The sequence below is a fragment of the Cyanidioschyzon merolae genome, chromosome 17 (assembly GCF_000091205.1).
Source record: "Cyanidioschyzon merolae strain 10D DNA, chromosome 17, complete genome".
NCBI classification, from domain to species: domain Eukaryota; phylum Rhodophyta; class Bangiophyceae; order Cyanidiales; family Cyanidiaceae; genus Cyanidioschyzon; species Cyanidioschyzon merolae.
The window spans coordinates 635,729-659,747 of record NC_010143.1 but is presented as its reverse complement, the minus strand read 5'-3'; the positions used below and the strand labels follow the sequence as shown (position 1 = coordinate 659,747).

General features: G+C 56.9%; 7 protein-coding genes across 7 annotated transcripts; 5 read left to right on the top strand and 2 right to left on the bottom strand.

The window, feature by feature from the left end:
- Positions 1-1,487: 1,487 nt before the first annotated feature.
- Positions 1,488-8,474, top strand: CYME_CMQ255C (CAD complex; the record flags this gene model as incomplete). Its single annotated transcript, XM_005538120.1, has 1 exon — positions 1,488-8,474. The coding sequence occupies one exon, from the start codon at positions 1,488-1,490 to the stop codon at positions 8,472-8,474; it is 6,987 nt and encodes a 2,328-aa protein (XP_005538177.1).
- Positions 8,475-8,878: 404 nt separating this feature from the next.
- Positions 8,879-11,110, bottom strand: CYME_CMQ254C (hypothetical protein, conserved; the record flags this gene model as incomplete). Its single annotated transcript, XM_005538119.1, has 1 exon — positions 8,879-11,110. One exon carries the CDS (start codon positions 11,108-11,110, stop codon positions 8,879-8,881), a length of 2,232 nt encoding a protein of 743 aa, XP_005538176.1.
- Positions 11,111-12,608: 1,498 nt separating this feature from the next.
- On the top strand, positions 12,609-13,910 carry CYME_CMQ253C (MYB-related protein; the record flags this gene model as incomplete). The annotated part of the gene is made up of 1 exon (XM_005538118.1): positions 12,609-13,910. One exon carries the CDS (start codon positions 12,609-12,611, stop codon positions 13,908-13,910), a length of 1,302 nt encoding a protein of 433 aa, XP_005538175.1.
- A 2,367-nt stretch (positions 13,911-16,277) lies between these two features.
- CYME_CMQ252C (nitrilase) lies at positions 16,278-17,222 on the top strand (the record flags this gene model as incomplete). Its single annotated transcript, XM_005538117.1, has 1 exon — positions 16,278-17,222. The coding sequence occupies one exon, from the start codon at positions 16,278-16,280 to the stop codon at positions 17,220-17,222; it is 945 nt and encodes a 314-aa protein (XP_005538174.1).
- Positions 17,223-18,508: 1,286 nt separating this feature from the next.
- Positions 18,509-19,234, top strand: CYME_CMQ251C (hypothetical protein; the record flags this gene model as incomplete). The annotated part of the gene is made up of 1 exon (XM_005538116.1): positions 18,509-19,234. The coding sequence occupies one exon, from the start codon at positions 18,509-18,511 to the stop codon at positions 19,232-19,234; it is 726 nt and encodes a 241-aa protein (XP_005538173.1).
- An 869-nt stretch (positions 19,235-20,103) lies between these two features.
- On the bottom strand, positions 20,104-21,819 carry CYME_CMQ250C (probable phosphoserine phosphatase; the record flags this gene model as incomplete). The annotated part of the gene is made up of 1 exon (XM_005538115.1): positions 20,104-21,819. One exon carries the CDS (start codon positions 21,817-21,819, stop codon positions 20,104-20,106), a length of 1,716 nt encoding a protein of 571 aa, XP_005538172.1.
- An 855-nt stretch (positions 21,820-22,674) lies between these two features.
- Positions 22,675-23,994, top strand: CYME_CMQ249C (hypothetical protein, conserved; the record flags this gene model as incomplete). The annotated part of the gene is made up of 1 exon (XM_005538114.1): positions 22,675-23,994. The coding sequence occupies one exon, from the start codon at positions 22,675-22,677 to the stop codon at positions 23,992-23,994; it is 1,320 nt and encodes a 439-aa protein (XP_005538171.1).
- Positions 23,995-24,019: the final 25 nt, after the last annotated feature.

Here is a 24,019-nt window from a genome sequence, read left to right as displayed (position 1 = left end):
TTGCGCCTTTGCTTCCAAAGTGTCGACAACAGCAGGAAGCAGCGCCATCGGGACTTGGACTGTCATCAATACCCCCAACTGCTGACAACAGAGCTGGAGCGATACAAGGGACTGGCTTTTCATCAATTGATAGATTATGAGCCATGAACAAGCATGCATCCATGCCGTATTCCACCGTCCGTGGCAGCATCCGCGGCTTCCAGTCACACTGAAGAAATTGATCGATGATGGACCATGAACAAGTGGGTATCCATGGTTTAGGATCAATCGAGAGACCGGCGCTGCGTCAAGGCATCGATACATGCACCTATTGGCGTACGGACTCGCTGCGGATGCAGAGCTTGGGGGCGAACCGCTCACCATGGTCACACTCCATCGCATATCTGGTGCGTCCCGGAATGCCTCCAGTGCCAGCCGCACATTGCAACTTAAGTGAATGACGGCGGATTCGCGGGATGCATCTGGGTAGGCTGGTACCGGCGCTTGTGCAGGTCATCGCACAACGTATCCCCGTTTCAGCGACCGATGCATCACCCGAATGGCAACGTTCAGTGCACGGATGCATACTGATCACATGAACTGGATCCCCGATGGGAATTTTAGGTAGATCAGACATTGCGCGGCATGAGTACACCGAAATAGTCTACATACCCATTTCAGCTCCATGAGTATAGAAGCATATCCACAATTGCATATATACACCTATATACCTGTATCTAATGATATCTGCATTTCACTATGGTCTAGAAGCATATCCACAATTGCATATATACACCTATATACCTGTATCTAATGATATCTGCATTTCACCATGGTCTAGAAGCATATCCACAATTGCATATATACACCTATATACCTGTATCTAATGATATCTGCATTTCACCATTGTATAGAAGCATATCCGCAATTGCATATATACACCTATATACCTGTATCTAATGATATCTGCATTTCACCATTGTATAGAAGCATATCCGCAATTGCATATATACACCTATATACCTGTATCTAATGATATCTGCATTTCACCATTGTCTCTGGAGCATATCCGCAATTGCATATATACACCTATATACCTGTATCTAATGATATCTGCATTTCACCATTGTATAGAAGCATATCCGCAATTGCATATATACACCTATATACCTGTATCTAATGATATCTGCATTTCACTATGGTCTAGAAGCATATCCACAATTGCATATATACACCTATATACCTGTATCTAATGATATCTGCATTTCACCATGGTCTAGAAGCATGTCCGCAATCGCGCGCAAACGCACGCATCGTTTCCCGCCATGACCGCTTCCGCACCGCTGTGAGGATGCGATCGTCGTCGACGCCGTCGTTGTTGCCGGCAGCGGCGGCGGAAGCATCGATACCGCCATACGGTAGCTGCGTCTCCACTGTACTACGCTGGGGGCGCGTTCGTCCCTGGAGCACGTTTCTGTCTTGTCTTGTCTTGTCTTGAGGGCTGCACCATGACCACAATTCAGGGTGATGCTTCCTATGGAGCGCAGGATCTTGAGCTGCAGGTGCCGGGCCTCTTGACCGACGCAGGAAAGCGTCGTTCAAGGCTGGAACTTGCAGACGGAAGCGTTTTCGAGGGTTGGAGTTTCGGAGCTGCTCGTTCTGTTGCTGGTGAAGTTGTTTTCCAAACCGGTATGGTCGGTTATGAGCAAACCCTAAGCGATCCATCCTACTGTCAACAGATCATCGTCTTCACGTATCCTCTGGTGGGAAACTACGGAGTTCCGTCCATGTCGGAGCGCGACGCGTACGGCCTTCCGTTGCACTTTGAGGCTGCGCGCATTCACGCTGCCGGTCTCGTCGTTCTAAACTACGAGCAGGAATACTCGCACTGGCTGGCGAAGCAATCGCTTGGAGAATGGCTTCAGGAACAGCAAGTTCCAGGCATATGTGGGATCGATACCCGACTTGTTACGCAAAAGATTCGGGAGCATGGCTCTATGCTTGGACGGATCGTACTTGAAGACGATCGTAATGAAGACCAAGCATTTATAGACCCGAATCGCCTTAACCTCGTTGCACAGGTTTCTTGCAAGCAGCCGTACGAGTACGGAGCGCCCGATGCCCGGTATCATGTGCTAGCTGTGGACTGCGGTCTGAAGTACAACCAGTTGCGGTGCCTGGCGCGTCGGCACTGTCGCATGACCGTAGTACCCTGGGATGAAGACATTAACGCCGACAAATATCGCTCTTGTGATGGTCTTTTTATCTCGAACGGTCCGGGTGATCCTACGATGGTGCTGGAGACCATTCGCAATATTCAGCAATGGCTATCTGAGGAGCGACCTGTTTTCGGCATTTGCCTCGGTCATCAATTGCTGGCCCTGGCGGCGGGAGCACAGACCTACAAACTCAAGTACGGCAACCGTGGCCACAATCAACCGTGCATCGATGAGCGCACCGGTCGTTGTTATATCACCTCCCAGAATCACGGCTATGCGGTGGACACGAACAGCTTGGCACCAGGCTGGGAACCCTACTTCACGAATGCGAATGACGGATCCAATGAAGGCATTATTCACCGAAAGAAACCTGCGTTCTCGGTGCAGTTTCACCCGGAAGCGCGCGCTGGACCCTGTGATACCGAGTTTCTTTTCGACCTCTTTGTCGAGATGATGCGAACGAAACAACCCCCGCCAGCGCCACAGCGTTTAGCCGCAACGGGCGCATGCCCAGCGTCGGATAAATCGATCCGCAAAGTACTGGTGCTGGGCTCGGGAGGCCTGTCCATCGGCCAAGCCGGAGAGTTTGATTATTCAGGTTCGCAGGCTATTAAGGCCCTGAAACAGGAGGGCATCTATTCAGTTCTTATCAATCCGAATATTGCCACGGTGCAAACCACGGGAGGACTCGCCGACAAGGTCTACTTCTTGCCGATCGATCCAGAATCGGTGATGCGCATTGCGGAGAACGAACGGCCAGACGGTATTTTCTTACAATTTGGAGGCCAGACCGCCTTGAACTGTGGTATTGAGCTGCAAAAACGCAACTTTTTCCAGGAAAATGGAATCCGAGTCCTGGGCACCCCCGTGGAAACGATCATGGATACAGAGGATCGAGAGCTTTTCAACAAGCGTCTCGCAGAGATCGGAGAGCCGTTCGCCCGTTCTGCTACGGCCGCCTCTGTGGAACAGGCCATCACTGAGGCCGAGCGCATCGGATACCCAGTCATCGTTCGAGCGGCATTCGCCCTGGGGGGTCTCGGCTCCGGTTTCGCCAATAACGCCCAGGAACTGAGGCAGCTCGCCAGCAAAGCCTTGTCATGTTCACCGCAACTCCTGGTAGAGCGCTCGATGAAGGGCTGGAAAGAAATCGAGTACGAGGTGGTGCGAGATGCGTACGACAACTGCATTACCGTTTGCAACATGGAGAACTTCGATCCGTTGGGTGTCCACACCGGCGAATCGATCGTGGTGGCACCGTCGCAGACTCTGTCCGATGCGGAATATCAGATGCTACGCAACTCCGCAATCAAGACCGTCCGCCATCTTGGCGTCGTTGGCGAGTGCAATATCCAGTTCGCGTTGAATCCGAACTCGCGCGAATACTGCATCATAGAGGTGAATGCACGCTTGTCGCGTTCATCGGCGCTGGCGAGCAAGGCAACTGGCTATCCGCTAGCGTTCGTTGCCGCGAAACTGGCCTTGGGCCGCGCCCTGCCGGCCATCCGGAACTCCATCACCCAAGAGACGACAGCATGTTTTGAACCAAGTCTCGACTATATCGTGGTGAAGATGCCGCGCTGGGATTTGAAAAAATTCGAGCGCGTGAATCGACAACTGGGCTCCTCGATGAAGAGCGTCGGGGAGGCTATGGCCATTGGGCGGAATTTTGAGGAGACGATCCAGAAAGCCATTCGCATGGTGCGTGATTATTACGTGAACGGTTTCGAACGCGACGTGGAACCCTACAGTGACGAAGAGATGCAGACGCCCACCGAAGCCCGCATTCTCGCCATCGCCTCTGGGCTAGCCAGTGGCCACAGCGTCGAAGAGATTCACGAGAAATCCCAGATTGATCGGTGGTTTCTCATGCGGCTCGCGCGCATTACCCGCTTCGAACAGACGCTGGAGAGATTAGCGGCGAATGCCATGAACACTGGTTCGGAAAACTGGCTCACTGCGGATCTGCTCTGTGCGGCAAAACAACTCGGGTTTTCCGACCGACAGATCGGGCGACTCGTTGGCAATACGGAACTGGAGATTCGCAAGCTCCGCAAGGAGTACGGCATTGTCCCGAATATCAAACAGATTGATACAGTGGCCGCGGAGTTTCCCGCCAAAACGAATTACCTCTATGCGACCTACGCAGGCAGTCAAGGTGCTCATGACGTCAGTGCGCGATTCGGTGGCATCATTGTACTTGGCAGTGGCGCCTATCGCATCGGTTCCTCGGTTGAATTCGACTGGTGCGCGGTCGCAGCAGTTCGAGCGCTGCGTGCAAAAGGCACGCGTACCATCATGATGAATTACAATCCGGAAACCGTCAGCACTGACTACGACGAATGCGATCGCTTGTACTTTGAAGAGCTCTCTTTCGAGCGGGTGCTGGATATTTGTGAGCGAGAGGCAGTCGATGGGGTGATCGTCTCAATGGGGGGTCAGATCCCGAACAACATTGCCATGTCGTTGCATCGCCAAGGTGTACACGTGCTGGGCACCTCTCCAGAGATGATCGATTCCGCGGAGAATCGCTACAAATTCAGTCGCATGCTGGATCGCATTGGGGTTGATCAGCCCCGCTGGAAGGAGTTGACCTCCATCGCTGACGCTGCGGCCTTTTGCGATTCCGTGGGCTATCCCTGTCTAGTGCGTCCGAGTTATGTGCTCTCTGGTGCAGCGATGAATGTAGCCTACAAAGAGGAGGACCTGGAGCGCTATCTCTCCGAGGCTGCGCGGGTGTCTCGTGAGCATCCCGTGGTCATTTCCAAATTCATTCTAGAGGCCAAAGAAATCGATGTGGATGCAGTGGCACGCAACGGGGAGCTGGTCGTCCATTTCATTAGCGAGCATGTCGAGAACGCTGGCGTGCACTCGGGCGATGCGACGTTGGTGTTACCGGCACAGGACCTGGAACCTGAGACCGTTCGCAAACTAGAGGATGCGACGCGAAAGATAGCCAACGCCCTGAACGTTTCAGGGCCGATGAATCTGCAGTTCATTGCCAAGAACAACGAAATCAAGGTTATTGAATGCAATATTCGTGCAAGCCGCAGTTTTCCATTTGTAAGCAAAACCATAGGCCTGGACCTCGCAAAAATGGCCACCAAAGTCATGCTCGGTCTGACTGTGCAGCCGTATCCTGTCGATATTTCCACCGTACCGCACGTTGGCGTCAAAGTGGCCATGTTCTCTTTTGCGCGGCTGCTGGGTGCAGATCCGATTCTCGGCGTCGAAATGGCCAGCACCGGTGAGGTTGCCTGTTTTGGAGAGAGCCGCGAAGAAGCGTATCTCAAGGGACTACGAGCAGCCGGCATTCGCTTACCACAGCGGAATATTTGTCTGAGCATCGGCTCGTACAAAGAGAAACTGGAATTTCTCGAGTCTGCGAAGAAACTCGCTGCCATTGGCTATCGTCTGTACGCAACGCCGGGAACAGCAGATTTTTTGGTGGAGCACAACGTGCCGTGCACGCTGGTCGTCTGGCCCTCAGACGAGTACCAACAGGGCACGCTCGACGTTACGCGCTTGATTCAGGACAAGATGATTGATTTTTTCATCAACTTACCTTCGCAGAACAAGCTTCGACGGGTAGCCACATTCATGAGCAACGGCTACATTAGCCGACGGACAGCCGTAGATTTCAGTATTCCTCTGCTCACGAATATCAAGTGCGCGAAACTGTTGGTTCGTGCGCTTGCGCGCTACGGACGTGGCGTCTCGTTGCCTCTGCAGCCGTACGATGTTCGTTTCAGTGCCCGAGTGATCACTCTACCGGGCCTGGTGAACATGTGCACATCGCGACTTGAGCATGAGCCTTTCGCAGCTCCGAATGGTGATCGGTGCGACCCCGAGTCGCCGCTGATGAACGGCGACCAACATCCAAAGCGGAACGCAGCCGCGGATGCGAGGCTGTGTGCACTACTGGACGATTTCGATCGACAGCTGCTGCGCGGAGGCTACGTTGCCTGGGTCGGTGCCGCTGTTGCACCCGATTTCCTGGTCGCTGAATCGGAAACCTTGCGCACTGTGCGCGAGCAGCTTGCGCGCTGGGGACGCTGTGACCATGCAATCTATGCCTACGCAACAGCGGCGAACGCAGCGACTTTGCCCAGTTTGGCAAACGAGGTGGCCGGTCTCTTCATCGCGCTAGACAATACGGAACCCATGATCCATCGACGAGCAGCAGCATCGGCAGCAGCAACAAATGCCGTGAGCGCCGATCAGGCGCCACTCCGTGAGAACCTTACGCCATGGTTGCGTCATTTGGAGCTCTGGCCTCGGCACAAGCCGGTGATTTTACACACCAGCAGCACCCAAGCGCTCTCGGCGATGCTGTTCGGTGCAGTGCTGTATGCGCGGCCGATTCACATCCATGCCGTTCGTCGCCGCGAGGACATCGCCCTCATCCGTAGTGCAAAAGAGCGCGGCATTCCAGTGACCTGCGATGTGCGCGTCGAGGATCTCTGCGGCGATGCACTGCAGCACGAGCTGGAACAGCGCGATGTCGACGCGCTCTGGGACGCTCTGGATGCGATTGACACGGTGACGGGATCACCACGTCTGGTGCTTGGCCTCTTACTCGAGGCGGTGCACCGCGGACGTCTGACCATGACCTGGCTCCTGAGTCGACTCGTGGAGTTTCCGCGCAGCTTCCTCGGTCTTGCGCCAGCGGGTAGCTCCGCTCATGCGGATACCTATGTCGAGGTCGATATTGATCAGACGGAGCGCTTCGTACCGGCGGACGGTGATTCCAACGAGAAGGCGTACCAACTGCGAGGCCGAGTGTTGCGCGTTGTCGTTCGCAAGCGCATCGCGTACCTTGATGACAAGGTTTTGCTAGAAGCGGGCGCTGGTCACGATCTCCTGGAATCCGCGACGGAGACTGCGACCGCGACTGCAGAGGATACCGTGGTTGGCGCAGTGCCTGCTCAGCCTGCTCTCCCTTCAGCGCCCGACGTACGCAACGCACGCGCGGCGTCGAGCGTGCGCCCAAGCTTCAGACCTGCAACGCTTCCGGTGGAAAGCGCTGTTGCAGCTGTGACCACGGACGACTCGACCGCTGATATCGACCGTGCCCGGGCGGCCGTCGAGCAGCGTGCTCGCCAGCTCGACATGGTCAATTTTCCGCGTGTTTCGGTTGCAAATCGCTCATGGATGCCATCAACCAAGGCGAATCGATCGACGCTTCTAGAACCGCGTCCGCTCGATTCCTTTAGCTGCGCTCCCGTAGATGTGCCGCTTGTTCGACGCAGCTGGCAGGCAGCTTCGCCGCAACCTGGCTGGCCCCATTACCAGACATCATTACCGGCACCAGTATCGGTGCCAGCCGGCTCGTCTGCCCAACGCGATCTCCTGCGTCACCAGAGCATTCTATCGGTGTCGCAGTTCAGCCGGGCGGAGTTGCATGCGCTTTTCGGTGTTGCACAGGAGATGCGCCAGATGGTGAATCGCATGGGCATGCTGGATTTGTTGCGTGGTCGCGTTCTCGCACTCGTCTTTTATGAGCCGAGCACGCGCACCTCGTGTTCTTTCGCCGCTGCCATGCAGCGACTCGGCGGAACCGTCATCCAAATGAACGACTTGCAGTCATCATCGGTGGCCAAGGGCGAATCGCTCTTGGATACGGTGCGGACCATGGCATCCTACGCCGACGCTGTCGTGCTGCGACATCCCGAAGCGGGTGCTGCGGAGCGAGCAGCCCAGGCGCTTCCGAAAACGCCCCTCATCAATGCCGGCGACGGGACCGGCGAGCACCCGACCCAGGCTTTGCTGGACGTGTTCACCATTCGCGAGGAGCTCGGTACCGTGAACGGCCTCGTGATTACATTTGTCGGTGATTTGCGGAACGGGCGCACGGTGCACTCCCTGGCGCGCCTGTTAGCCCTCTATCAAGTACGCATTAACTATGTGTCACCGCGCGAACTGCGCATGCCGAGCCAGGTTCTCGAAGAAGTCGCCACGCGAGGCATCGAACAGCGGGAGTACACGAACCTCGAAGACTGCCTTGCGGAAACGGATGTGCTGTACATGACCCGCCTGCAACGTGAACGATTTGCAGACCCCGGTGATTACGAGCGTTTCAACGCCTTCTACGTGATCACTCCGCGGACGCTGACTCGTGCCAAGGACACCATGATTGTCATGCACCCGCTGCCACGAGTCAATGAAATCGCACCTGAAGTCGATTCAGATCCTCGGGCTGTTTACTTTCGTCAGATGGAGTACGGTATGTACGTACGTATGGCGTTGCTCTCCATGGTACTGGGACGCTCTTGAACGCAAATGGTTGAAAAAAAAGTGCGATACGTGCCGTGCGTGTCCATTGTACACGCACGCACGCACGCATCGCTGTATGCGTGTCTGGACACGCACGCATCGCCACGCGGTGCTGTCTAGAGATGCATGCGTGCGTGCGTGCGTGCGTGCACCATAAACATCCGATATCCACCGTGAACGAATGCGTTTCCCCTGGAACATCGACTGAGCCTTGATGCTCTAGGGCAACGAATTTCGCAGGATGCTAGGCTGCATCATCCGATTGGTACGGGGATCGTGCTCTATGACAAGACCGTCGTTGCCACGGCTGCTTTATCATGCGTCTTGGTTGTGCGCGCTCGTCATGTTGCGCTGTCTAGATTCAATGGATCGAATCCGCATCACCGAGAAACAGCAACGGCAATTTAGCTACCGAGCAGGTGCAGCCAAGTGACAGGGCCCACGAGGCCGTCAATGGGCATGAGTCGCGCTGCACCGCGGCGCTGAAAGTCGCGCACCGCCGCCTCAGTGCGACGACCAAAGAATCCGTCGATGCGTACTGCGTCGTAGCCGTGCAGGTCTCGCAACGCTACCTGAAGCGCCATGACCGCATCACCCCGATCGCCAGCTGAAACCGGAACAACCAGCTCTGGCCAAAGCTGGTCGTTGACCTGGTCACCTCGGTAGCGTTCGTATTCCCTGGAGGCGGTCGCTGACTCGGGCGATCCGAGCGGACGGCGCCCTGTGAGCGCACCCATCATTTGGGGTCGATGTGCTGCTGCTGGTGCTGCTGCTTGCACCGCAGTGCCACTCGATAACCGTTCGAGGCGTACCGTAAGCGGTCGGCCGGTGTCCAAGCGCGACGTTGCCAGCGCATGAACGGCTCGCTGGGCCGGCAGCTCTCGATCAGGGCGAAATTGCTTTGCGAGGTCCTGTTGGAAGCGTGCAACAGCTGTACAAGTGCGTATGCCGTAGACCCCATCAATCGTGAACCAGTTGCCGTAGCCGCGTGCGCGCAAAAGGTGCTGAAGAATGCGTACGAGAGCGCCTTGATCACCGCGCTCAAGCACCGGCCACTGGACATCGAACGCGTAAATTGGATCCCAATCATCCAGGAGTTCGCCATCGTATCCCAGCAGGTAGTCGGCAGCGTTGCTCGCCCGGTCACAGATTGCCTCGATGTCCGCTGCACACAGGAACGCGCTGGGACGCTGGAGCAAAGCCTGAAGCTTCCCGCTGTGCGGTGATCCCTTATCCAGTGTGGCACGCTCGGGCGGTGCGCCGTGCTCGTGGTGTCGGAAAGCGAGCTGCACCAGCAGCTGAAACGCCAGATGGGCCATGAGATCCGGCCCCGCTGCGAAGACGCGGTCCCACATCAAGACGCAGTATTCGAGCGATAAACGTTCAGCGAATGCTGACTGCAAGAGATGCCGCGCGTACATCTCGAGCTCCTGGGTGCTTTGGCTGCGGCCTTGTCCCGCGCTGCTACCAGCCGCTGCTGCCCGCTCGAAAAGTGCGCGCACCGTCACCGTCGCTGGGGCACCGCTGTGCTCCGTGAGCGACGTCTCTTCAGATGACCGAGCGAATCTCGGTGAATCGCGCCGCCCCGATGCACCTTTCGCATCCTCGGCCCTGGGCAGCACCTGATGCTGCGGAGCTCCGGGTTTCGCGAGCTTCAGCATAGCCATTACCAGTGCGGAGAAGCCGCCCAGCCGTTTGGCCTGCTTCGGTAGTCGAATTGTGCTGCCTTCCGAGTCATCGGTTTGAGGCGGCGTGCCCGGCGGACTCTGGGCAGCTTCCTGATCGGCGACATCGACCAGATGGAGCACCAGTCGCACACGATACGCGGAATCGAACGACTCCACCGTTTGCCCCAGGCGATTCGTGGCCAAACGTCGCTCTTGTTCCCGAAAGCGTACCAGGCACCACCAGGCGAGCTCCGGCTTTCCGCGAAAAACAGCATCGAAAACATGGATTTGAGCAAGAATCGCGCTTCGCTCACTGCGTTGCTCTGGGTTTTGGATCCAATGCCGCGTACGCTCAAGGCGAGACACCCAGTCGGTGCGATAGGGCCGCAGGTGCGGGGTTCGCACGGCAGCGAGACCAGCGCCCGCCGCTTCGTCCATCCGGGTGAGATGACGCGTCTCGAGCGCTGCCGCAAGATATCCAACATATGCCCAAAAGATAATTTCGATTGCAGAGTCCGCTTTGGCACCGTGCGTCAGGGCAAGCTTCCGTAGACCAGTGAGCGTGGCGAAGCGCACGCACTCGTTGTACATGTCTCGACGAACCACGAGTCCAATGCGCCACGTCGCTCGCATGGGTGGCAGGGCACCCAGCAATAGAAGCCACGCCCATGGCCGAAATGCACTCGGAATGACGTGGTGAAGGCAGGCGCGTCGTAAACGTCCCAGCGGCACCGAGCCGTGCAGCGTGTCGAGCCAGTCAAGTGCAGTGATCGCTGGCACCTGCGCCAAGTCCTCTGAACCGAATAGTAGCGCTGCCCAGTTTATCGAGCTGGTATCAGCGGTGCAGGTCGCATCGTTCTGCTCCTCCGGGTCGGTGGTCCACGCTGATCGCAGCGGCTCCGCGTGCGCTTCGAGGCCGCTGCTCGACTGGTGTGTGCTCGCCCGAGTCGGTGAGCCATGCCTGCGCATCTAGTTACACCTTTGGTGAACACAGTCCGCTGCCTGGTGCCTTGGGAAACGCAGAACGGTTTTCGTTCTGGTGAGCGTCGAAAAAGCGCGACTTGGGTGAACCTGCACCAGTGCAGCAGCTGCGCGGCACCGGGCAGCGGTCCGTTTTCAACGTCAATGAAGAAAACAGACCGGTGCCAAACCCGAACGGACTAGTTTCAGCACATACACCAACGTTGACAGTTTTACGTTCAAGTTAATTAGCAATGGTGCCTGGAAGGCAATACAGCTCACCGTAACTTGACGCTTTGGTACGTCATTGGCGGTACAGCGTTGACCAGCGCGCGAAAGAATGCCGTTCGTGGGCGGCGATCCATTGGCGCACTGGTTGCGGGTTCAGCGCAGAGCCGCCAGCATTTTGTCTGCTGTTCACGCGTTCAGGAGCGATACACAGCAGGATGTGGAATGAACGCGTCCTACCCATAGAGCATAAGCAGCGTAAACCGTTCTGACAATAGTCTCGAGCCAGATGCTCCAGAATCTGCGTAACACCCCGACACGCAGACCTCTTTCGGACCTGTGGTATCGCAAGCGGCAGCGCCTCTGACGTGCGAGTCCGATCCGGCGTCGTCGCTGGCGCTAATCGCACATCGTCGACACGGCCTTTCGCCGGTGTGGGCCTTATGTGAAGCATCCAGAATCTTCTGGTTTCTTGCATTGCATTGACCAGGGCACTCCGAAGCTTACGCTGTGTCGACAGCTCAGCGGACACTACCTGCGAATCCCTCCAGTCTCCTGCACAACACACGGAGACACATTCGATTCTAGATCCCGTCATGTGCCGATTTGCAGCACAGCACCGGCGCTCAAGACGCAGAAACCCTCATTCAGAAGCGGCTGTTTCGAGCGTTCCCGCGATATCGAATACCGCACTGACCCATTTGTATCAAATGAATCGATTCGCACGATCCTGCGCAAACGAGCCGCACCGCACCCGAACATCGTCCAGGCAGCAGCACGACGCCCAGTGCCCCTGAACGAGCGCTTTCAACCACTGCCGACAACCGTTCCGGCTCGGCACGCTTGCCCTGGGGGATCACCCGCGCGCCGCCATCACCACGGATCCAGCGAATGAGTCAATCCTGGACAATCGCACGTCCTTGTCACGCACCGCCAGCAGCGCCCATGCCGCGCGGCAATCGATCAGAGCGCGCGTCGATGAACGGCGATGCGATCCGCATGGGCCGGTCTTGAAAGGCGCGCGCGCGCACGCACGCACGCTCTCCCGCATTGCACGTCATGCACGCACAAACGCGCACGCACAAACGCGCACGCACAAACGCGCACGCACAAACGCGCACGCACAAACGCAACAGCGTCTACGTGCGCGCATCGCCGGCCGCCGGCCGGCGGCCGCGGCCGCGCAACGGTAGATGCCGTTCGCGCTCCACGAGCTGACGCTGAACGACGCGTGCACCTCGAGCGCAGCCACTTGTTCGTAACGCTTGAACGTGTTCTGATGCTTGAGGCTATGAACGAGTGGAACGTTTCGTGTGAGCAGAGCGTGGCGTTGGGAGAGGAGCACGAGCAACGCGCGGAGGCGGTAGCTGGGAATGAGCGTTCCAACTCGCGGTTTTCGGGGTTGGAGCTTCTGTTCTGGGCTGCGGCTCTGTCAGAGTCTCGGAGTTCGTCGCCGAACTTGAACTATGTAAACGCGAGTGCAACTCCAGAGAACAGCGTATGCTTGCGGCGTTTGGAGGGAGTCGTGACGAAGCTCGAGGATGCGGGTGCGGTTTCCCGCCCTGGCTCTGGCGCAGCAGCGGGCCGGCGAGCGATACCCACGAATACTACCGGGAGCGACCTTGTCTGGGGAAACCCTGGGTCAGATGGGACCTTTGCCGCCATTTCTGAGAAACAAGCGCCTCTCTTTTGCATTGGTTTGGAAAATGAACGCGTTGCTGGCGCTCAGCTCGCCAGATGCGCTAGCATGCCGATAAGGCATTCGCCGGTTTCGGACACGGACACCCCCAAGATGGGCGCGATGAAGAGTGCTCCATCGGGCACGCCAGTGGACAGTTTCACGACAACCAATGCACACTTGGCGCAGGGTTCCCTTATACAACCTGAGCCGGTGGCGATGTGGCGGTGCTGGTCACCAGGCGAGGAGCCGCGCGTCTGGCCCGACACCTTGTCGCGGGTGTCATCCGAGAGCAAGCGTTCGAGCCCTGATGTCAGCTCGACACCGTCGAATCGCGCCCAGGTGCAGAGCACTCCGTCAGCACGCCGGGTCAGTGAGCGAAAAGAGGTCAAAGGGCCGTGGCGTCCCGAAGAAGATGAACTGCTGCGGTCTCTGGTCGAAAAGATGGGGCCTCGAAGATGGTCGCTCATCGCTGAGCACATCCCAGGCCGAACCGGCAAGCAAGCGCGAGAACGCTGGTTGAACCAGCTCTCGCCACAGATTTGCAAGCGTCCTTGGACCCCCGAGGAAGATAGGATTATTATCTCAGCCCATGCTCGTCTAGGAAATCGCTGGAGTGAGATAGCACGGATGCTGCAGGGACGTACCGACAATGCGGTGAAGAATCGCTTTAACTCCTTCATTCGCCGAGCGCAAGCGGAGCGTAACCAGGCGGCCAAGCGATTGCACCGCAACCAAGGTGGCAACTCGACGTCGCGCCTGGAGCAGGTCGCCTCCGCAGCAGCAGCCGCAGAAGCCGAGCTGGAGGCCGTGGATGCATCGCTTGACGCGAGCGGAACGACGGCTTCCCAAGAATCGAAGGCACCTGACTCCATCGGCACGGGTCCTATTTCACCTGCATAAATTAAAGCATATTCTGGTAAGCGGCGCATAAGCAGCGGATTTCCCGGAGAAACACGTTGATTCCCAGAGCGTCCGTCGCGACAGTAGCTCCTCCTGCTGATGCCATCAGCAGTGGAGCTTGCTTCGTAGGGCAAAGCGCTGCAGCAGCGCCCGTTCCATCCAAAAATACGACCGTGCATTCCGCTCGACCACAAATCAAGTCCGTACTGCAGTCCTCGCAGAACAAGTGCACTTTCCAGAGCCACTGCAGAGGAAGCGATTCTAGAAGCACCTCGGAGGAGGCAGCGCTGTCCCGTCTTCCGGTAGCGGTTCGCAAGGCCAGGTTCTCATCGGATGCTCACAGCGAACACCTTCACTTTTACAACCGCCGGTGCCTGCACGCTCCGTCACGGTCTCTCTCAGTCGGTGATAAGATGGAATGTTTGCTGGGGTGCGCGCACCAGGAACCCAGTCGATGAGCTTTGAATGCTCGTCACAGCCAATGCATCCATGGATTTCGCATCTGTGCCGTATCGCAGGATTCCTTGACCAACCGAGCGCTCATGACTGCACGCTTCCACGGATGACTGGCTCGACGGCGTCGCGTGCCTATCAAGGCATATTGTCGTACACTCCAGTCGAGTTCAGGCTACTGAACTTTCTGGAGGAAAGGCAGCACTTGCGACAGCGCTGGGCGGTGATGGCTCGCGGCTCGGCATGCTCAATGCGGCTCGTACTCCAGCACATTTCGTCGACGTCTGATGAAAGAGCAGCACATTCGCCGTGAACACCAGGGAAACACCGATGCCGCCAAGCATGCCAGACGAGGTTGCAGCAGCCACTGCAACTGGTCGACGGATGTCAGCCAGGATACGAGGAAGACAGTGCGCGTGTTCGGAGAGCGCTTTCCGCCACGGGTCTATGGTCGCTAGCGCAATGAGGGCGCCAGAGGAAACCGCTATGCTGCGACGAGCGAATGCTCTCGGTGTTCTTCGTTCGGTTTCCGGTGTTGTTCGTGAACCTAGCACGAGGCCATACGTCGCACCGGCAACTGCACTGGACGTGATGGATACGAGCGGCGCCAGGACTGCAAGACGAAACGCTGCGTGGGAAACCAAACGACGCCCCTGTTCCGTTCCCAAACGAGGTTTCACGGAAGCTAACCACCGCGAAAGCCACGGACTTGTGCACTCCCAAGAGGCGAACGCCACGGCAACGTACGTGGCGGCAGCAGTGACAACAGCCACTGCCTCCGTGAACCAGGTCGTTCGGGAGCGAGCCGCGTACCCCGAAAGTGCTACGTGCTTTTTCTCGGCAAGGTCGTGCGTGTTCCTTTCGCTCTCCATCAGCCACCGTTACACGTCCCGAAGCCTTGATCAGGAACGTTCTAGTGACAGTTAAGGGGTTCAGCGGCAAACGTTTGGAGCGCAAGTTTCACGCGAAAGCGTCGCAGCGTTCGTTATCGCCTGGTGTCGAAGCGATGCTCGCGACGGTCCCGTTCGGATATGCACATACGCTCGTACCCATGAACGCAGTAGAGACTTGTCTTCTGGGTACCGTCACATACCACTTTCCTCACCTGTAAACGAGAAGACGCAATTTCTGAAGCCATCTGTGCGACAAAATACAGCTTCATTTGATGGAGATACGGGATGCATCCTTTTCTCTCTACCGGAAGCATTCGAGCGTTCCATTGGCGCTGAAAACATTTCTATACCGTACAGGATCGAGGAGCTCGATCAGCGTCCCCCGAACTACTCGATGGCATTGCATCGATGCTTTTTCCCAGGGATACTCACGGATGCGCGATAGAGATCGGCAGCCAAGGAAACAACCTCCATTCTGTTGGAGAGCCGCAAGTTCCACGAGCTACAAACCAGATGTTCCTCTTGGTTTATTGGTTCATTCAGAAGACCCATCCGTTGTCGAGCACACCACAGTCCAGGCTGAATCACGGACCGCGCACCACCAGAAAATGGTTCATGAGAGAAGCCTTGCGAATGCAACCATGCCCTATCTGATGAAGGCGTTTTCCGTCCGTGCGTACGGTATGGCAGGGCGTTCGTGGCGCCCGATCCCAGAATCAGCAATAGAGGCTTTTCCGTATTCGCAAGGAAAACGAGGCTCTCTGGCGGCTGGCTTTTCTGCCTGTTTGCTGCAAGTGTGCCCTAGTTCGCTACTGATAACAACGACGCTAGTGCTGGCGTCTACCGTGGCTGGACGCGAGAAGGCGCACTGCGACGCGTTCGAGCTCTATTTAGAGCGGTTGCGTCAAAGTTGGCGTGGCAAACGTTAGCGACGCTGCGGGCCCGCTTGGCGGCAGGCTCGCACCCCCGGACAGGCATCAGGCAACGGAAGACTCGGAAAAGGCCGCAGGTCCTAGTGTGGATGTCCACTTCTGCAGGGAATAGTTTGCGAATTGCGCTTTGCCAGGTCCGAGTCGACCCCGACAAGCGTGTTGCCTTGGCAAACGCACAGCACTGGGTCGAACGTGCTGTGCAGGAAGGTGCCAAGCTGGTTGTTCTCCCCGAGTGCTTCAATTGCCCCTACGACACGAGTTGTTTCCCAAAGTACGCGGAACCCTTGCCCCGTCCAGGAACAACTGCGGCACCATGCGATACCAGTGTCAGTGAGACAGCGGGCGTGCTCCAGAAGCTTGCCCGTGCTCATGGAATCTACCTGGTGGGAGGCTCCGTTCCAGAGCGTTCTCCCGATGACCAGCGCATCTACAATACTTCGCTCACCTTTGGCCCCGGGGGCGAACTACTCGCTCGCCATCGCAAGGTACACTTGTTCGATGTGGATGTGCCGGGTGGCATTCGGTTCCGCGAGTCCGATGTTTTGAGCGCAGGCGATAGCCTCACAAGCTTCGCACTTCGGGACGGTATCGATTCGGAGCCGAATGCCAACGCTGGCTTGCGGGTCGGTGTCGGCATCTGCTACGATATCCGCTTCCCCGAGATGGCCACCGCGATGGCCCGGGAACCACACAATGCGAAGCTACTCATCTATCCCGGCGCGTTCAACATGACAACGGGTCCAGCGCACTGGGAGCTCTTGATCCGGGCCAGGGCACTCGACAACCAGGTATTCGTCGGTGCCTGCTCGCCAGCACGCGACCTGAGTGCGACGTATACCGCGTATGGGCACAGCATGATCGCTTCGCCATGGGGTGAAGTGATTGCGCGGACGGATGAGCGTGAGTCGCTTGTTGTGGCGGATATCGACTTGAATCGTCTGGAACAGGTACGAAATGCGATCCCTGTGCGCAAACAGCGTCGGCCAGAGGTTTACAATACAGCGCAGAAGGCTGCGGAAAATACCGCTACGTGAACTGGGTATCGCTGTAGGATTCAGTTTCCGGATGAACAACAGGATGGTATACGTTTAAGGACGCATGAGCGCCCCGGGCTATGTTTATCTGCAACGTCCCTTGTATCGAATTTCGTTTCCAGCCGCACATCTGGCCGGTATTGAGTTCAAGAAAATCGAGAGGTCTAGGATGATCGCTATTCACAGAGTTCGCCGCATGCGATGGCATCAGCGCACGTCAAGGCATCGAATGGCGTCATGCACTGATGGGAATAAAGAACGGAAATGAACTTCTAACTAGCAACTCGATAACAATTCCGTTCCCACTCTCCGGTAAACGTTAAAAAGGGGGGAAAGGTTTCCGAATTGTCGAAAGTTTAGTTTCTAGGCGGAAGGCCCCCAGATCCGGACGAGGCTACCAGACCATAGCTATTCGCTCTTCACAGTGCCCAGTGCTGCGAAGAGACCTGAGCAACTCGTCCACAACGTAGTTTATTCTCGGACTTGGGGCGGGGATGCTGCGTCTGGGCGTCGCCCGCGTCGCGGTGGACTCCTACTACATCGCTTCGCGCCGTCGCAGGCAATAGGTCTGTCTGCACAGCTTGCCTGCTCCTAGAATGATGGTGAATCCCGAGTCCATGTCGTATAAAACACGCCTCGAGCCGACGCCGTCTGTGGTACGGCAACGCCGTTCTCTCTCCGTGATGCATCCGCACCGGCGCTATAGCGCTGTTGCGGACGCTCTCGGCAGGCTCGGCACACGATCGAGCGTATGAAACGACCAGTATATCTGACAACAAGTATGGGTGATGGAACTTGAAAGTTGGGGATGGATGGATGCTTCACCGCGCGCTGGTAAGAAGCGCACAGTCGGAGAACGCTGGCCTGTGCAGAAGTTCTGTCAAGTAAAAACATCGACACCGCACTGGAATTGCGCCACGTGGCGTAGAGGCGGCACCCGCGCGTCGCCATGTTGCCGCGACAGGCGATGCCTGGATGCGCGCACCGCCTCCCGAAACGGACACGCCCCTCAAGTCGATACGCTCGATTGACGCGCAGCGTCGGATGCATGTTCGTCAATCAGCGCTGCGCAGAAACGGTACGCGTGTCCATGTAAGCACACAGCAGACAGCACCGTCGCTGCGCACGCGTGCCTGCTCAGCGTTGTGTGTTGTTCGTGTCCATCGCGCGGCGCGCACCACAGGCAAGACGTTATTTGTCGGTCTAACGGGTTGAAGGGTTCACGTTCAACAAGGTAAGGGACCTACTCGCACGAATCATCGAACTTGTTTTTTTAAATCAACGAAATGGCTTGTGGTTGTTCTAACAGTCGCGGAGCGAACGTTTTCCACGCTTTCTTCTTGCTGCTGTTGAGCGGCCTGGGGTTGGCGCTGGTAGGTCTTGGGATCTGGGCGACGGTCAAGCACAAGGGTCTCGACCTCGACTTCCAGGGCTGGTACCATGCGCTGACGCGTACGGGTGTTGCGGCGATCGTGGTGGGCGGCGTGACATTTCTTATCTGCTTGCTCGGGTTCATGTTGCTCTGTCGCACAGGCAAGTGCTCGGGTATGTTCTTCCGGATAATATACGGGCTTGCGCTGGTCATTCTCGGGGCTGTGCTGATATTTGTTGGCGTCTTCGCGGTGCTCCTGGCGCTTGGGCCCAATGGACCGAGCTGGTTACGCAATGGTTTCCATGACGCGTGGTTGAGCACGGTTCGCAACCAGCCCTCAGTTGCTTGTGGTATCGAATCTCAGTACAATTGTACGGGATTTTTGAGGAATACTAATTGTTCGAGCACGCCTGATGAATGCCCGACCGGTTGCTCGTCGGACAACAATTCCCCTCTCGGCTGCTACAGGGCGATCATGAATGATTACCGCCAGTGGGCGATTCCAGTCGCGGTGATTAGTCTCGTGGCTGGGGTGCTCGCAGTGTTCGACCTCGGCCTCCTCTGCTGCATCGGACCTGTTGACGACTCAACCTATTACTACAAAGGGAGGGACTATTATAGTCGTCGCGCACGAGTCTGAGGAAGATCGCCATGAAAGGAAACCTGTCGCGTATTTTGGTTATGTCCCTTGGGGTGGCCTGCGCGAGAAACCGTCTTTCAAGGACCATACAGATGCACCTAGGCACGATCGCCCATCATGCCATCGCCTCGCAATGGTGCTAAACTTCACGATTTGAGGCTGCGCGTTGATCGCGCATTCTACCAAGCATCTGTGACGAGCGTCTCCGATTTACGATGATGGCAGAATCAGAGGTAGCGAGCAAAATCGGGGACAGCAGCGGCACAAGCAACAAAAAATAGTGACGAATTTACTGGCGCGCTCGTTACCGCAATGTGCGTCCCAAGAAAAGAAAGCCGCTGGATGGTGATGTACAGCAAAAAGCGTACCACACGCAAATGCGCGCAGCATCGGCTCTATCTGAAAATCAAATTCACTCGTAAAGCAAACGCTTGCGCTGGATTCCATAGTCGTCATTCGATTCCGTTCCACCAGCATTGTAGCGGTTATCATCGAGACGCAACGTCCAAGGAACGTATATTGCAGCGTCGCTGCTTGGATAACAGCATACCGCTCACTTGCAGAGCACGCGCAACAACGCCCCGGAGACGAATGCCAAGGTATCGAATGCATGTTGCTTTCCACGGAGCATCGAGGATATCCCACAGGCTCAGCAGAAGCTACAAGATCAGGGACCAAGGACCAGCGCCTAGCCACTCCAGGATTCCGGGTCAAGCGTCTTCATGGAAGAACGATCGCTGCTGCCGTTCCGTATGCATGCTGTGCGTCCTCTGCCATGCATCGGATTTCGAACGATTGCATACTCAGGGTCCACGAATAGCGCAGTTGCTATCGAGTCGCTTCTCAGCGGGCCCGACACGAGCGGACCGCTAGGAACAAGCGCTCTGGGTATCCTGCGCACCTGCTAATTCACAAATTTCGCGCTCCGATAAACCTAACAGGTACAGCACCGTATCGATGCGCGCAGTGTTGATACAAGCATCAGCTGCATCTTGCACCAGGGGCTTCGCCTGAAAAGCAATCCCCAGCGAGGCCCGTCGAATCATCGGCAAGTCGTTGGCACCGTCTCCAACTGCCATGGTGTGTGCGAGTCGCCCGGTTGGAGACGCGCAACCGATTTGAAGCCGTCGCCATTCCGCCTCCAACGTCGATAGCTTGACAGCGCCATCGACAACAGGGCCGTTTACACGACCAGTAACAGCTCCGGTGATCGGATCGATTTCCAACTCATTTGCCACCACTTTATCCGCGGCGAGCTGCTCTCGAATGGACTCGGCAAGAAGCTGAAAGCCTCCCGAAGCAATCACCACTCTGGTACCGAGCGTGCGGAGCACACGAACAAGACGAAGCGCACCAGGTGTCAGCTGTAGGCGCGCACGAACCGCTCGCATCGCAGCACCAGCCTCGAGACCCGTCAACAACGCCACACGCTGGCGGAATGCAGCGGCAAAGTCTAGCTCGCCTCGCATGGCCTGCTCGGTGATGCGAGCAACCGCGTCCTCCACGCCAGCGATTCGTGCGAGCTCGTCAATAGACTCATTCTGGATCAGTGTTGAGTCGAGATCGAATATCGCAAGTCGCTTGTAGCGACGATCCGGTCCCTCTCGTTGCACGACCATCGATATTTGCGGATGCGCACATCTCTGGATCCGCCATTGGTTGCGGATTTGTTGCAGGGCATCGTCCCAGGACATGCTACTTTCGCGACGCCACAGCAGCACATTCATCTCGAGCGCTGACGGTGCGAGCAACCGCAGGCGACTGACATCCCAGTGGAACGATGCGCTCAGCAGGTGGAAGAGCGCGTGAAGCGCCCATCCGGCCGCCGTACCGTCAAGCCTCTCCGCTTCCTTTCCGTTATTGCTTGGTGCTTGAGTCGAGTTTCCAAGCACTGTGATAGTCCATTCGTCCGTGAGATGTGCTTCAGCGTCGTGGTCTCGCGAAAGCGATCGCAAGTCGAGATCACGCGACTCGCTTTCGACGACGTCACATAGCTGTTTCCAGAACAGGGCTTTTCCAGGAGCGACTCTCCCGGACTCGAGATCTGCGAGCTGCACGAGCCGAGTCCAAACGTTACCAGCGCGAGCCTGCAGACAAACGGTATGAGATAGCCGCGAGGCAAACGTTCGTTTGCGTCGCGCGAAATCGTAGCCTGTTGCAACGCCCGAGCAGCGTTTGCCACTGCCACGCTGTGCAGTTGTGGAAATCGGCCTTCGTGAACAAGGAACTTGCAAGCGATCCAAAAGCAACGGTTTGAGAAACATGTTGCGATCAACGGCTCGCTTCAAGGCCGTAGGCGTCGATACGCGCCCTCTAGCGGAAGTTGCAATGCCTCGAGTTCTCCCATGGACTACGGTCTCTATATTGAACGAGGCTGGCTTCCTGGATGATGCGGATGCGCGCGTGCATCCGCTCTTTGGGATTTGGACGCAGTGCCTCGACTTTCCCAGGGGACAGGGCGGGATCGGAGGTTGCACCCGTCTCGTATACCATTTTTTCTGGTTTGACAGAACGTTTACATGGACCATAGATCGCGGATTGTGCGATGGATATCCGCAATCGGAAAAGTTCCTATCATGATACATGCCACCTCCAGTTTCCGTGACCCATACTTGCTCTCTGGTGCACTGGTCGTTTTGTACGTTCCATCATGCACCGAGTGCCTGCTTTCAGCCCGCCGCCATAGCGCCTATATCGCTGGTGTGCATGTGGAACACGGAGACAGAACAGCTTTGCTGTACCACGGAGGGCGTCGGCTCAAGGTGCGGTTAACCAGTCACAGTATCGGGATCCATCATATTTCTGGGAGCCTGCAGTCTGTGCAGAAAGACCTACTGCCTGCAGCGGCGCGAAGCGATACGCTAGGACGCTTCTGCGACCAGAGCATCGCCAAGACACCGCCTTTCCATTCATAGTCCCGAACGGACGGGGAGCGGACGAGCTGCTCAGATCTCACCACGGTACCCGGCACTGGAGAGGCGCATGGGGCGCAAGCCCGGCCGACTCGTCCAGCTCGCGGGACCGCCCGCCTAGATGGCAAGACTCGTATACCATGGTGAACACGAAGCAGGCATACCCGATGGCACAAAGTTGATCGGCACGCGTACGAGCTGCGCCTCAGAGGCGCTTCGAGCGCGACCGGCGCACAGGATGCGCCGCGGCGCTGCGGACGCTTTTCATACCAAAGTTCGTAGAAACCAGATGCTTGCGCTTGGCGGTAGCGGGAATGCCGGACGCGTCGCTGGGTAGCTGCAGCAGTCACGCCTTCAGTAGTGTTCGATTCGTTTCATCGTTCCTAAACCCTTGAAAGGGGTAAACCTTGGGGAGCGCGGCGCAGTCACCGGGAAGACTGGACTTGAATTGTGAAGCATACGCTGCCTCTCGATCGGACAGAGGCACGACGTGGGCTAGCGCTTGCAAGCGCCTCGTCACGCCAACATATGTCAAACATAAAATCTTTACCAGAGTTATTTGTGGAGGACCCGCCGCGAGGTCCTCGGCACCGTCCGCTGCCGCCGTTGCTAACTGCAACCGAGCCGGGCACCTGGGCTCACGATACCATGTCGAGGCGGATTCGGGAGGAAATTCTCGCACGGATTTTCCGCGAGAACACGTTTTTCTCTGGCGCTGTTCTTGACCGACTCAAGCAACTTGATCGCGAGCTCGCTGAGCCAACAGCGCATCGGCTGCGTCCTCTCGAAGAGCCGCCGCCAGGAGGCGGCCCAGCACCGGACCTCTTCACTTGGAACCGTCGGATTCTGGAACGGTTTCACGACTGCAACTGGCTTTCAAGCCCCTGGTGTATCGCAGAGTTTTACTTTTATCGTCGAGTCATGGAAGCCGTCGAGTACTTCTCAACAAAACTGGACCCATTCCGAAAACAGAAGGAGCTGGGGGTGAGCGCCAATACCAAGACCATGGATGAATGGGCGTCTCGGGTGCTTCCGCTTCTACAGACGCCTCTGCGCAGAAGCACGGAGCGAAAACACTGGTTCACTCACTTTGTTCAGATCGCTCTGAACGGGAATCGGATGGATTTGTCGCTGTGGCCGGTGGGCGGCGAAACCCCTGCCGTCGATACCGAGACCGGTGTCCGTCTACTCGTCGACGATGGTGAGCGGCTTTGGGAGTATGTCGCGGCGAGTATGCCGATTGCCGAAATAGGAATTATCGTGGACAATGCCGGCATGGAACTATTCTCCGATCTCCTACTCGCGGACTATCTCGTGCACAGCGGCATCGCTGAGCGTGTCGTATTTCACACCAAAGGCCATCCGACGTTCGTGTCGGATGCAACAGCCACAGATTTGCACACGATGGTGCAGGTCCTCGGTGACATGCCCAGAGATATGCCTCTGCAGCGCTTGGCGTCGCGCTGGGCCCGGTATCTGGGTGATGGATCCTGGCGCTGTCGCGATGATCTCTTCTGGGCGCAGCCGCAAGCATTCTGGGAAATGGATGATCCACTCTGGGACTGTATCAGGCAAGAAGTGCTCGTTTTCGTCAAAGGCGATGCAAATTACAGACGGCTTTTGGGTGATCGCGCCTGGCCGCTGAGCACTCCGTTTTCAGATGTAGTATCGTATTGGCCCAGCGCAATCTGCGCACTCCGAGCGCTCAAAGCCGAGCTTGGTTGCGGCATTCCTGCGGAGGCAGCAATGCGTGCCGCATGTGAGGATCCCAAATGGATGGTTAACGGACGTTGGGCGTTGGTACAGTTCTTTGCTCAGCGCCAATCCGACGCCCGCGATACGTTGTAGTGGAACTGGGGCCTACCTCAAGCAT